The sequence below is a fragment of the Lethenteron reissneri genome, chromosome 41, assembly GCF_015708825.2.
Source record: "Lethenteron reissneri isolate LAM-NWPU_2019-01 chromosome 41, ASM1570882v1, whole genome shotgun sequence".
Taxonomy (NCBI): Eukaryota; Metazoa; Chordata; class Hyperoartia; order Petromyzontiformes; family Petromyzontidae; genus Lethenteron; species Lethenteron reissneri.
In genome coordinates, this window is record NC_083819.1 from 9,453,724 (window position 1) to 9,468,577 (window position 14,854).

Sequence of the window (14,854 nt, forward strand, 5' to 3'; positions counted from 1 at the left end):
CATCTCGTCACCGTGGTATTGAAGCCACCACAGCAAAGAGCCTTCTTTCTGATGGATCCCACAACGGCTGTGCAGGACCGCTCTCATATTTTCATCACCATCACCCACCACAACCTGGCTTTAGGTGGTCCTCTTGGTCGTGAACTCTGGGTGCCACTCCTAATGTCCGACTCGGGAATCTACCCTCCTCCATCCTGCACACGTGTCCCGCCCGTCACAACCGCCTCTTCCCGATTCAGTCTAGAGTAATTCTTGTTTTGGTGGTGCATCGCTGTGAATTTAATCTGGGTTGGCTCGGTTGTACAGAAAAGTTTGAATCTGGGGTCAGTGGCATAGAAGCATTTAAGTATAAAATTCCCTAATTAGTTTAAAAATTGATGTCAATCAATGGAGATTTTCAATCAATATTCTTGGTACTTTCGGTAAAGTCACGTAGAAGGGAAATAATAAAATAATAAAAATCAATTTAAATTCTCACGACGTTTCAACTGCAACACAAGCAATCATCATCAGGTGTGAAATCCACGTCGTGAGAATTTTTATTGTTTTATATTTTGATTATTTTATTATTTCCCTTCTACGTGACTTTACCGAAAGAACCAAGAATATGAATCCATGCAGTCACGAAAGCTTTAAATCAAAATATTCAATTAAGGCATTTTATGCAAATGGTCACTGGATATCTTGCAAGGTAAGCAGGCATGAGCCTGTATAGTGCTTGGATGGGTGACAATCATGCATAACAGGTGTCATAGACTGTGAGCAAACATCTTGGTTCCCAGTCTTCACCAACTCAGTGACCAGCATGGTGAAGTACTGTCAAATTATACCCATGACCCGCAGAACTTGTAAAGGCCTTCACCCAGCAGTGGATTTAGGAGCTGCTGTGCATGTACACAACATCTTTGCCGGGTGACTGTCAAATAATGCTCCACTCAACATTCAGAAGGTCGTGTGTTTTAAATCAAATCCCGATTGGCCGATGACACAACTCATCATCTCTCTGGGGTTGAGAAAACAATGAGGACCAAGTTGTGGCCAGCTGGATCGAGGTGGTTGTTCTATGCAGGCGGTGGTTCCCACAGAAGAGAGTGTGGAATTCCCTCCTCCATTAGCTCAGGGGCCACCCCACACTCGCCTGAGGCTGAGAGACACTTTGACATTTGAGCGATGTAAAAAAAAAGGCAAGTGAAAATAAATACTGAAGTAGGAACATATCCGTGCGTGTCTCCGAGCACTTACTAACCGCTTGGCATTTAAGAGTTCAACACACAACTTTCTTCCCGTGCGCACACACACGCCCACCCGCACACCTGCACAGCCAGCCCTCCTCCCATCAGATACGAAAGGGAGAGCCAAACGGAAACACTGGGAAGTTCCACATGGCCGGATCGAATTGTAATATTTATAGGCGAACCTCACACCTATTCTCACGTGTATCGTTTTTTTAACTCTACAGCAGTGCATGTTATTCTTATGGAAATAATCACATAACAGAACATTAAAAATGAAAGAAATCGTGTACATCTGCATTTTAAAAATGTACGCGGTGCATTTGTTAAAAAATATAAAGCACCTTACATTGTGTTGGGCTTTAATAGGCGACACAGACATGTGACATTTGAACCACTGGCTCAGGGTTACCAACGGATATAAGCACGTGCTAATTTGCACGCGGAGACACCGTAGCTTATGAATTGGTTTATATACGCCACTGTGGCGAGATGTTAACTATCTCGCCTGGTATACAGGTGGTCGTGGGTTCGATCCTGACCCTCATGCCTGTATAGGTGGAGTTTGCATGCTCTCCCCGTGGTGGCGTGGATTTTTCTCCGGGTCCTTCGGCTTTTTCCTCCACGTTAATAATAATTGAGTATTTAGCCCCTATACATTTCCGCATGATAAACCACTTAGTGGACCTGACTTGGTCAAATAGTCTTTTTTTTTTATATATACGCAGGAAAAAACTCACCGAGTCTCAAGACCGTTTTTCAGGAGAGTCCTGCTGGGAATGACCGATAACAGCGGTGGCCAAACTTCCAGAGCCCACAAGCCACACACCCAAACCTTCACATGGCCAAGCTAGCGACAACACACACATGGTGGTCGTGCCGCCGGGTAGCTTCGCACTTGGTCGGTTGTGGAGGTTTGAATTTTGAAATCTGCGTGAGCGCCCCCCGGGAGTACTCGTGTCTGGCTCCGCTGGGAGGGGCGAGCGTGCCCGGCTACGAATACTTCTGCAGATTGTTTTCCCCGATTCATGTAAAGTTGTAGCGAAAAGGTAAAAATGATCTGCGTCTCCATAGGAGCGGCACTTGAACTGCCCGGGAGCCGTGGTTTGGCAACCTACAGCGAGTAACTCTTTTATCAGTGAAGAAACTTGAGTCTGTCTTATACATACAGGCTGTCAAAGGCCTACTTTCTTCACTGCATCCGACAAGTGCCACCTGTTTACTCTGCGGGGTGGGCATCTCATACACACACACACACAACGGCTCCATCTTTGTGCGATACATCAACAACAGCTGCTCGTAGCTGGATTACGGGCGTCTGTCATCACGCCCAGAAAAGCTGTCAAGGACATACCATGCACACAATCAGAACCTGCTTTTTATATATAAATATATATAGATATCTATATATATGTAGTGACATAGAATTGGTCTCTCAGCAGCATAGCGCTGGCTGCTGGCAGGGAAGGGGATCTGCAGAGTGAAGCAGCCCTGACTGACAGCAGGCCACGTGACAGACCCGAGAGGGATCGAGGGTAAAGGTTACGGAGGGGACGCGTCGAGAGCCCCGCTCGTAGGTTTCAGAAGCGTGGCGTGGCCGAGGCGGAGTGAGGCCACGCTAACAGGATAAAAGGTGACCCCGGGTGGGAGATCGGGGCCGTCGTTGGAGTGGGATCCCCTCGTCGTCGTTGTCGTCGCTGTTGCCTTGGCCGCTGTCGTCATCCACTTGATAATTACGCTGCTAGACGTAGTTGGCTGTCTTAGTCCAGCGCCGTCAGTGTCAGACGGCGAGCGTTGCGTTGCAGGCTAGCAACCAGAGTAGAGTTGCGTTTAAGCGAGACACAGAGTGTTGTGTAACAGCAGAGAGTGTGTGTAACAGTGTGCTCGCTGTTTAATTACATAATTGCCTTCAAGACGTTACGTCTCCAAGTCAGTCACTACATATGAACCTTATGTCCGTGATGCAGTAATTTTTAGTCTGGTGATGGTCGGCGATGCGGCAATCGACTCATCTCGACGAGCTGGACATGAGGCACCACTACGGTGCGTGTGACAGAGGTCACAAACGGATTTTGATTCCTTACCCGTACCCGGCCGCACCAGGGTCGCAAACGGGTACCTGTACCCGGCCGGGTACGGGTAGCCGGGTACCGGGTGGGGTACGGGTATCGGGTACCCGATTGCGACCTCTGTCGTACGAGCGTTCAGGGTTTCAGCGCAATCGTCCTCGCCGTGTTTCGACATCGCGGAGTAGCACTGATTTTGGATTGGTTGGTACCCCAGTCGAGGAGTTAAGTTCACCCCTGGAAAAAAGATTGTTCCAGAAATAAAATATTTAATTGCCTCGGCCATTTTGTATTATTTTTGTACCCAGGGGTACCGGCATCAGGATATATAGAAAAACAGAGTGGAAACGAAATTCTCTCAGAATGAACAGCAAGCATGTTCGTGCCAAACAGAAACCTGCTCAGCTTCCGCAGATTTCTTGTCGGTCAGGTGAGTCAGGAATCTGAGGAGTGGCGGCTGGATATGAATCAAGGGTTCAAGATGACGACGTTTCACGATCCGCCAGTTCGTGAGTCACCCTCCTCTGCGGTCAGATTAATTGTCGTGGCAACAGGACTCCGATTCGATTCCACGATGTATTATATCCATCTCGTTTCACCGTTTCGTTTGTATTGTTGTTGTTGTTGTTGTTTTTTTGTCTCCTTTGTACGGTTTTATTTTCCCAATTAGCCAAGCTTATCATTTGCACTCTCTTTATTAATGCACTTATACACAAGCGATACTTGCACACGATTCAATGCCCGTTGACTGTCATAAGCGTGGGTAAATGGCTCCCGTTTCACAAACATTGACGTAATCTCTGGCAAGACTCTTGCAGTGTCTTGTAAAATCACTCAGACGGACACATTGTAACAAGTCACCTGCTTACACTTCATTTACCTATTCTTGTGTAGTGACTGTGCTTGTCACTGTGTGGTGCCGGGGCTTGCGAAGCCACGGCGGGTAATGTGTTGTCATTATGGGCAGCCTGGGTTACGGGATGTAGTACCAGCCCTAGCGGGGTTTGGGTGAGCGCTGGTTAGCGCGGAGGCACCGCTAGCAGCGTGCGGTGCGGGCTCCCAGTAAGGGAGCGAGAGGGAGCGTCAGCCAGCCAGGGTTACGTTGGGGCATGATGCGCTGGTTGACCTGCTGACACGTGACCGGATGATATTGGAGGGGGGCCACCGGTGGACGGGGGCCGTGGGGCGGTCACGTGGTCCAAAGGAGCTCTCGGGAACCTTCGAGAAGGAGCTCGAGAGACCTGGAACGTGGGTGGGGCGAGGGGCGGAGCCAGCCCCAGCCCGGGGGCATTTTAACGAGGGCCCCGTGAGGAGCTCGGGGTTCTTCGTGTTTCGCTCGTGTGAAGAAGATCCACGTCGGGGAGAAGAAGCCTCTAGCCACGCGGTCCAGGACCCAGCTCGTGGTCCGGACCGGGATAGCGAACCGTGTCTAGTTCTGCCGTAGCGTGGCTAGATGGGCATTCGAGACCCGAGTGTAGATCGTGTTGTGTTACGTCCCGTTGTGTAAATAAAGTGTTGCTCCTAAGATAACTCGTGAGGGTTGAGGTCCGTTGATGAGATGTCTTCACTCTTGTCCCCAGCAACAGCTAACTCTGCTCCGTTCACACACCTCCTTATATCTTACGGCCAATCATCCGAGAGCTCTCGTGTCTCTCTTTAAGGCTAGCCAGGCTGGCGCCTGTCAGCCCATTAATCAACCCTCATCTCCCGTCTCCCTGGCAACACCTCCGGTGTCAGCTTGCACAACCGGTCGACCCGGTGTGGACCCACTTAGCCCCTTAATTAGGTGGCGGTGCAACCCCATGTTGCACACGTGCACCTGCTTGCCCCCGGTTGTCCTGGGTCAACTGTGCGAGCCGCGTATTTCACTACACCACACTCTGATGCGGCCAGGTACTTCTGCGGTTACAGCGCTTGACTCACGACCTAAACATGTGTCAAAATCAGCGCCGGGGAGAAAAAGGTGGCCTCGCGTGGCACTGGTCACGCCCACCCCCTCGCGTTCGCCGTGTCCGCCTTCACCGGTGCTTGCTAACAGCACTTGGTCCAACAGTATATTAAAGGCTACACGGGGGGTGTTTGTCTACGTGCGAGCGAGACGCGCAGACGTATGCATACGGAGGGTGGGGGTGCAGAGCGTGCCGCACTGTGTTGCGATTCCCCATGCCGGGCACAACATCACGCGGCACCTGAACCCATCCTGGGCATCCACTAGGGTAGTGGTTCCTAGCCTGCGGTCCCACGGCAAGGCCACGGGAAGTGGTCTGCGGAAGCATTGCAGATACTACGCTGGAGAGTCATATTTTATTTCTTCATAAAACCAAAAAATCATTGGTGCGTAGCGGTCCGCGCAAATGTTCCGAGGGTTGACAGTGGCGTTGCGGGGCCGGAAATGTTAGAAACCACTGCCCTAGGTTAAACGAGCACCCGGAACTGCGTGTGTGATCATCAGCACTGCGGAGACAGGCAGCTGGAGTCTTAACACTACCTGTCCCTACAGTTAATTAAGATAAGCTGGGCTCTGCGTGTCGTTGTGCTTGCTTGCGTGCGTGCGTGTTTGTGTGCTTGCATGCGCGAGTGCTTGTGTACCTGCGCGTGCGTGCGTGTCACAGGCTTTGGCGTGCCAGCTCCATTCCTCTCAGTGATAGCCATCTCCCACCACAGGTGCCCCCCCAACCCCCCCACCCCCCCGAGCACCCATCCAAGCCCTCTCTACCAACCACCTCCTCCATTGCCGCCCACCACCCCTTAACACGTGCACGTGTCAATACACTGCTGGGAATGGGGGGGGGGGACCCTGGGGGGGGGAACCCCCCCCCCCCCCCCGGTTCACGGAAGCTTAATGACCAACTTCACCGCGCTGGTCAGTGCACCTTGGTGAAGATGACGAGCACAGACGTCGTGGGGGCATTGGAGTACGGTACAACAATGGGTTTCACTGCAATGCCCACCACGTAAGCCCCGCAGCCTGATCTGGGCTCCTATCCTTCACCAGCTACCGCTGACCATCGTGGCGAAGTATGGTCAAACAATACTCGTGCCAGGCACGGCATGGAGAGGCCTTCATCCTGCAGTGAAATTGACAAAGACAATGTCCATACACGGACATGTTCTACAACTAGGGTCGTGTGGAGATGCGTACGGTGTTGATTGTGAAGCACAGCAAATGGTCGTGGGGGTGGGGAGCACCCAGATCCACAATCACAATGGGATGAGAAGATGACAGCAAATACTAGAGGGTCAGGTGTCGGCCATGCATCTTCTGTGGAATATGGCAGAAGGAAGGAAGCAGTGGTGAAGTGCGGTGACGGTAATGGCATTGACCTTGAACTTCAGGAACTACACAGCCACCACGAGGGGCTGTCTGTGAACGAGAGGCACGGAGGCCACGATGGTTCATTTTGGAGGAGGGAGGGCGGCAGAACCCCACCAGGATTCCTGTGGCATCACGACCGGTTGCGTTGAGTCTTCCCGTGGGCGATTTTGTTTGTGTTCTGCGCGGCCATTAGCCCCGGGATCGTGCAAAGCAGAGATCAGCCTTCCCGTGGGCGATTTTGTTTGTGTTCCGAGTGGGCCGTTAGCCCAGGGATCGTGCAAAGCAGAGATCAGCAGCTCTCTTGGCAAACACGTGTGGAATGTATCACTTATCCCACGTACACACCTGCCCCTCCGTCACAGCAACAGCTGAGATAGGGCTCAGGATTGTACGTAATGAGGCCAAAGGTAAAGGCGCAGCCCTGCAATTGCTCACTCATGCCACTGCTTGCGAAAGGGCCTCCACTAAAGGTAGCTCGAGCGAGGGTATTTCTTGGCCTACTCTTCCACGATGCCCAGGTATCTTGGAAGAGGCGGGTGTAACTCACACTTTACCCCACCACGCACACGACCCGCCAAACGAATAACTGTGGTGTACACGTTTACCCTGCTGGGTGGACAGAGGCAGGGGTTAGGGGATTGAGAAACAGCCACCGAATGTTTCAACTACCTCGCCTGATATACAGGAGGCCGTGGGTTCGATCCCGACCCTGATGCCTCTATATTTTGAGTTTGCATGGCTCTCTCTCTGTGGTCGCGTGGATTTTGCTCCGGGTCCTCCAGTTTTTCCCTCCACATTTAGAAGCAAAATGCGTTTAGAGTATTTGGCTGCTGTAAATTTACGCATGATGAGAAGCCGCTTCTCAATGGGCAATCAATTGTGGCCAGGTCACTTCTGAAAAAAAGCTATATAACAGCTCAGTGGGCCCTACCTGGTCAAATAAAACAAGCCGAAGGCGAGTGTTTAAACACACGGAAGACGGGATTGTTTTTCTTGCACGAGGAGCTTCCCGATGACTCCGTGAGCGAGAGAGTGAGAGAAATGCGGCGGCGCGACGAGACACTCGCTTGCCTGGCGATGCGGAGCGTTGAGGGCGGCTGTTTCCGGATCGGCAGCGGAGACGGCGGCGGCTTGGGTACGAGCGGAGTCGCCCTCTGGGTCCACGGCACGGACGGAGGGCCCTCGGCCAGCATCGCCTGTGAGCGGTGCAACCACCACCACCGTCATCATCATCACCAACATCATCATCATCATCTCCACCACCATCATCATCATCATCACCACCATCATCATCACCACCACCACCACCATCATCATCATCACCACCACCACCACCACCCACTAAATTAAAACTAGGTTCATTTTACCAGGTAAGGCCCACTGAATGGTGTAGCTCTTTTTCAAAAGTGAACTGGCCATCACAAATGATAGCTCAATGGATGTGGCTTATTAGGTGGAAATTTATAGCAAGACAAATACGTTAAACGCGTGACGTTGATTCTAAATGTGGAGGAAAAAGCCGAAGGACCCGGAGAAAAATCCATGTGACTACGGGGAGAGAGACACGCAAACTCCAAATATACAGTCATCAGAGTCAGGATCGAACCCACAGGCTCCTGTATAGCAGGCGAGGGAGATAACAACTCGCCAACGTGAACCGCGAAGCTCTACAATAAGCGGTGAATGCGCTACTGCTGGGCAACTCCAATTAGCACGGTTGGCTACGTACGGTACGAAAGAAGTTCAACATACATATGTACATCAGCAAAAGCAGTACAATTGCTAACGTCATTAGGGACCAGCTGCCGTTATGGGGAGTCTCGTAGGCTCACAACTGCACTCTCAGATCTGTTGTCTCACGTTATGGGCGCAACATTAGTGGGAGCGTTGTTTACAATGGAACGGTGCAATGTGGGAGGGTTGCGATGAGATGTGGTCACAAGGCTCTTTGAGTTGCGGAGGCATTCAAGCGAGTGCTCTTATAAATGCAAATCCTGATGCTTCGTGACATTGACATCAACATCACTGGCAGCAGGAACTGAAAAGGAATTAACATCATCAATGAACACCAACGGAAGCATTACCGCCACAGAATGTTTTCTCCGCCATATAGTCTGGCCGAATATCGGCTGTAGCCTTAAGCACGATGAGGATTCGTTAATCATTGCACGTTTCTTGCATTAAATGCATTTGATAAGTTCCCGAAAATTTCCAATAACAAGTCATTCGATTTTCCCGCTACAAGAAACCTCCTAGCTATTTTTCCTGCATGTCTTATTCAAGAGTTCCTTCCCTACCACACATTTCCTACTTTCCTCTGACATCGGGGAGTTCATCAAACCCAATGTCCAGCCTTACGCGCGCGCGGGCTTGTAGCGGACAACATAAAGTACAGCGAAACAGAGGGAGGCACTGCTTCTCTGTGTCCCTCTGCGTCCATATCTGTGTCTCTACCGTCTGCGCGAGTCTCTCCATATGTCTCCGTGACTGTTTATCTGTGTCTGTCTGTTTTCCTGTCTTCTACGAAGGCTACTGTTAACATGAACTCGACTGCAAAAACGAACCTAATCCTTATATTAACTCTAACACTAACCCTATCGTTAATACTGTTTCGAACTGTGTTAACGGTAGGATTAGTGTCATGGTTGGCAGTAGAGTTAATTACTTTTCAAATGCCATACGAAAGTAGACCATTTAAATTTCGAATTACCAGCTGATATACCACCTCATCTCATTAAGACCAGAGACACACGAACCAAATGAGTTTATTAATGATGAGAAACTGACACATTCATGTAGTGGTTATAGCTCAGATAATCCAATCATTGTTTCCGCCTGGCTTTTAAGTAACCGATGTAACCAGCACATGAGTATTTTTGAATCTGGCCGCACGGTATCCGATTCTCTCGACAGCCGATAGAAAGAAACTTGCTGAACGTGGAAAGAAACACACATATATATAACCGCAAAATGTCTGTGTGTAACGGTATCTCCCAAGCATTCATGCCAGCACATGTAAACATTCAACGGTTAATAAATAACACATGGCTTGCAGACACAGAGGAATTGCTCACAGTGGGGTTCCACATTCATCAATGAACACATTGGCTGAAGATATATATGTACATTGCTAAACAAGGCTTCCTTGTGAGTTGTGTGAATTCCAATGAAGCCACACAAAGCATATATATTCACACAATACGTGGACCCATCAGATACCCCCTAATCAATCTAATATTGTCTGGACCCCATCAGAGACCAGTCTGTCAGTCTATTGTCTAGAGACCCCATCAGAGACCGGTCTGTCAGTCTATTGTCTAGAGACCCCATCAGAGACCGGTCTGACAGTCTATTGTCTTGAGATCCCACCAGAGACCGGTCTGTCAGTCTATTGTCTAAAGACTCCATCAGAGACCGGTCTGTCAGTCTATTGTCTTGAGATCCCACCAGAGACCGGTCTGTCAGTCTATTGTCTAGAGACCCCATCAGAGACCGGTCTGTCAGTCTATTGTCTAAAGACTCCATCAGAGACCAGTCTGTCAGTCTATTGTCTAGAGACCCCATCAGAGACCAGTCTGTCAGTCTATTGTCTAGAGACCCCATCAGAGACCGGTCTGACAGTCTATTGTCTCGAGACCCCATCAGAGACCGGTCTGTCAGTCTATTGTCTAGAGACCCCATCAGAGACCAGTCTGTCAGTCTATTGTCTAGAGACCCCATCAGAGACTGGTCTGACAGTCTATTGTCTCGAGACCCCATCAGAGACAGGTCTGTCAGTCTATTGTCTAGAGACCCCATCAGAGACTGGTCTGTCAGTCTATTGTCTAGAGACCCCATCAGAGACTGGTCTGTCAGTCTATTGTCTAGAGACCCCATCAGAGACCGGTCTGTCAGTCTATTGTCTAGAGACCCCATCAGAGACTGGTCTGTCAGTCTATTGTCTAGAGACCCCATCAGAGACCAGTCTGTCAGTCTATTGTCTCGAGACCCCATCAGAGACCGGTCTGTCAGTCTATTGTCTAGAGACCCCATCAGAGACCGGTCTGTCAGTCTATTGTCTCGAGACCCCATCAGAGACAGGTCTGTCAGTCTATTGTCTAGAGACCCCATCAGAGACCGGTCTGTCAGTCTATTGTATAGAGACCCCATCAGAGACTGGTCTGTCAGTCTATTGTCTCGAGACCCCATCAGAGACTGGTCTGTCAGTCTATTGTCTAGAGACCCCATCAGAGACCGGTCTGTCAGTCTATTGTCTCGAGACCCCATCAGAGACCGGTCTGTCAGTCTATTGTCTCGAGACCCCATCAGAGACTGGTCTGTCAGTCTATTGTCTAAAGACCCCATCAGAGACCGGTTTGTCAGTCTATTGTCTAGAGACCCCATCAGAGACCGGTTTGTCAGTCTATTGTCTAGAGACCCCATCAGAGACCGGTTTGTCAGTCTATTGTCTAGAGACCCCATTAGAGACCGGTCTGTCAGTCTATTGTCTAGAGACCCCATCAGAGACCAGTCTGTCAGTCTATTGTCTAGAGACCCCATCAGAGACCGGTTTGTCAGTCTATTGTCTCGAGACCCCATCAGAGACCGGTCTGTCAGTCTATTGTCTAGAGACCCCATCAGAGACTGGTCTGACAGTCTATTGTCTAGAGACCCCATCAGAGACCGGTTTGTCAGTCTATTGTCTAGAGACCCCATCAGAGACCGGTCTGTCAGTCTATTGTCTAGAGACCCCATCAGAGACCGGTCTGTCAGTCTATTGTCTAGAGACCCCATCAGAGACTGGTTTGTCAGTCTATTGTCTAGAGACCCCATCAGAGACTGGTTTGTCAGTCTATTGTCTAGAGACCCCATCAGAGACCGGTCTGTCAGTCTATTGTCTAGAGACCCCATCAGAGACCGGTTTGTCAGTCTATTGTCTAGAGACCCCATCAGAGACCGGTTTGTCAGTCTATTGTCTAGAGACCCCATCAGAGACCGGTTTGTCAGTCTATTGTCTAGAGACCCCATCAGAGACCGGTCTGTCAGTCTATTGTCTAGAGACCCCATCAGAGACCGGTTTGTCAGTCTATTGTCTAGAGACCCCATCAGAGACCGGTTTGTCAGTCTATTGTCTAGAGACCCCATCAGAGACTGGTTTGTCAGTCTATTGTCTAGAGACCCCATCAGAGACCGGTCTGTCAGTCTATTGTCTAGAGACCCCATCAGAGACCGGTTTGTCAGTCTATTGTCTAGAGACCCCATCAGAGACCGGTTTGTCAGTCTATTGTCTAGAGACCCCATCAGAGACCGGTTTGTCAGTCTATTGTCTAGAGACCCCATCAGAGACCGGTCTGTCAGTCTATTGTCTAGAGACCCCATCAGAGACCGGTTTGTCAGTCTATTGTCTAGAGACCCCATCAGAGGGGAGACCCTAATCCAGCAGTAAATTGGCAAAGGGCTGTGCATGCTCATGTACAAAGGACATATGAGAGAGGAAGTGGGCGCTTTCGAGTTGCGGGGCAGAGCGCTGAGTCAACGTTGCATTTCCCTGGAGGTGAGTCTGGAGAGAGTGAGTTTGGGCGGTGAGTCTGGGAAGAGTGAGAGTGAGGAGAGTGAGAGTGGGGAGCGCGCGAGCAGTCGGGAGCCGGGGGTGTGCGTCACGCCACGGGATGCCGTGGGGAGAGGGCAGCACGCCGCGCGCTACCTCTCGTCACGTCGCCTGCCATGCTTACTCACACTCTCACACTCCCCCATCCCTCACCTCTGCGTCAGCGCTTGGGTGTGAGAACACCGCTTCTGTGTGTTTATTTGTTTGCGCGTCTGCGTCTGTGTTCAATAAATGCTGCTGACGAAGACAACGTTTTCCACAAAGCCCACAGTCGGGCAGCCTGAAATATAGATTTTTTGTCGCAGACACCTCATCTTTGTGTGCCCGGCACAGAAATATTTTCCGGGTTGCACACCTGGGCAGAGCCATGTGAAGTGAAGCCCTGCTCACAGAGCGCCCTGAATGTTAAGCACCCTACACGGAATCCTATCGCGCGAGTCAAGTACGTAGCAAGTCGCAGAAATCCCACATCGCCACAATGTCCTCAATCTCTCCGTGGGACAACTGTTGTCGACTTGACACGAACCGGCACTGGCACTTGGGAGTGACAATGCTACGGCTGGGATGGGCTGACAACACCTCCGACTGGGATTCAAACTCACGAGCATTGGTGAAACACGTGCTCCTTTGCTACATCGCCACTCGCGCTTCAAGCTTCGAGAGCGGGTGTAAACGATCATTGCGTGACACCTGCCTGTTTATCCCGGAGGTTGTTTTATACACGAGAATCATTTTAAGCGGGCTGAGTTTTGCGCCCCTCCATCAGGTTCGTAACCACCCTCTCGCACAACTTTCTCGCATGTGTTCGAGGTCTCGTTATGTAATGGGCATCGATACAGGATTGAATTTTGGCAAAAAATTTCCAAGCGGGTTTTCAAAATGTCCACTCTGTAACTGCTCTCTTATAATTAAGATGAAATAATTACAGTCCACACAGCTGGGCATCCCTTGATGAAGATGATCGATTAGCACACCAAAGATCTCCTGCACCAGGGACACATTTAAGGTTGAGCCAATGTAGGTGAGGCCCAAGACCGATGTTAGCCATGAGTGGGAATTGAACCCAGGTCGTGCAGTGCACTCACCACTACACTTCTGGTCCCCAACAACCATTAGCGTACTATGATTATCACAGGCAGTATTTGCATTGTAATTATGATTTGCTGCTGCTGTTTCAGTCGCAGATTATCACCATCTTCATCACCTTCATCAGTACTCCCAACATTATTACCATTTCCATTATCATCAGCACTATTATTCATTGGCAATAGCATAATAAGAAGGCTGATCATTAATCATTGTTACTGGTAGCATTGCCACCAAGGTATTTAAGACATCATCATTCTAACCAGCACTTGCACCATCAACACTTTGTCATCTTTATCACCATCAACGACATCACCTTTATTATTCCTCGAATCATCTCCATCATCATGATCACCCCAATAATCGGGTGTCGCCTGCTTGAACAAACTCAACATCCCTCCAACGGGAATTATAATGAAGGCTGCTTTGACCTAGGGAGGCACAGGGTAATGTCATGTTTCAACTGCAACTCCTGTTATGTATCACGAGCAGTAACAGTTCCGGAATTTAAGATCAGTGGGCGAACTGCTAAACCATTGCTCCCCAAACACAGACAAAGACAAAGATTCCCCGTATAGCCATAAAGGACTGTTGGGGCAAGTGCTGTTAGCAAGCACCAATGAAGGCCGGCACGGCACACGAGGGGGTGGGTGGCCAGCACCCAGTGGCGCCTTTGTCTCCCCAGCGGCAATGATTTTACACACCGCACCAGATACTCATGTGAGGCCCAGTCAACCGAGGGGACGCCCAGGACCGGTTTAAATAATCGTCACTGGTGTTGTCCGTGAGCAGGAATCGAACTGGGTTCGTAGCACCGTGCGCCAAGCACTACGCTACCGCTCCACACACGTCACGTTTCAACTGCAACTCCTGTTATGCATCACAAGCAGTAACAGTGCCGGAATTTAAGATCAGTGTGTGAACCGCTAAACCACTGCTCCCCAAACACACACACGCACTACACCCACAGCAGTGTTTCACAGTGCAGGTGTGTTTACGCAGATGTTAACGCTGCTACAAACACTATAAACCCATTATGGAAACATGAATCACAAAAACAATAAAAAGGTAATGTAAATAAAATGCAATACTTAAATTATACAGACCATGGATTGTGGCTATTTTCCTTCTATTGATGGGTAGAGTCGGCACGTCTCCCAATACTCAAAACGAGCAGCGGCTCATCCCCGTTGGCGGTTCTAAGCCAGCAGCGGCGATTCCACATGCTTGTTGTGAGAAGCAGCGACAACGATGATGAGACCGCGAGTCATCCAAGACAAGTCTCAAGACGGTCCTGCATTGTGATGTTTGTCCAATTCTGTTCATTGATTGTTTTGGCTTTTGGGAGGAAACCAGAGAAACCCCACAGACACATACGAGAGATGAACACTCAAAGCTCTGCACAGACGTGATAAGCCACTTTGCTGAGCTATCATTTGTGGCCAGGTCGATTCTGAAAAATAAGTTAATACCTCAACGGGCTTTGCCTGGTAGGATGGGAATGGTTTAGTTTTATTTGTGTGTTGTTGGTGATTAGTTTACCTTTCTTGTACTTTGCACTCCTATC

The 14,854-nt window shown here is 49.9% G+C and overlaps 1 protein-coding gene across 2 annotated transcripts in view; it reads right to left on the bottom strand.

The window, feature by feature from the left end:
* Positions 1-14,854, bottom strand: part of TTLL5 (tubulin tyrosine ligase like 5) — a 102,678-nt gene that overhangs the window by 16,915 nt on the left and 70,909 nt on the right. For both annotated transcript variants that reach the window (XM_061568449.1, XM_061568448.1), the window contains exon 35: positions 7,686-7,810. In XM_061568449.1, coding sequence (XP_061424433.1) covers positions 7,686-7,810 — 125 coding nt within the window. The remainder of the gene's footprint in view (positions 1-7,685; positions 7,811-14,854) is intronic.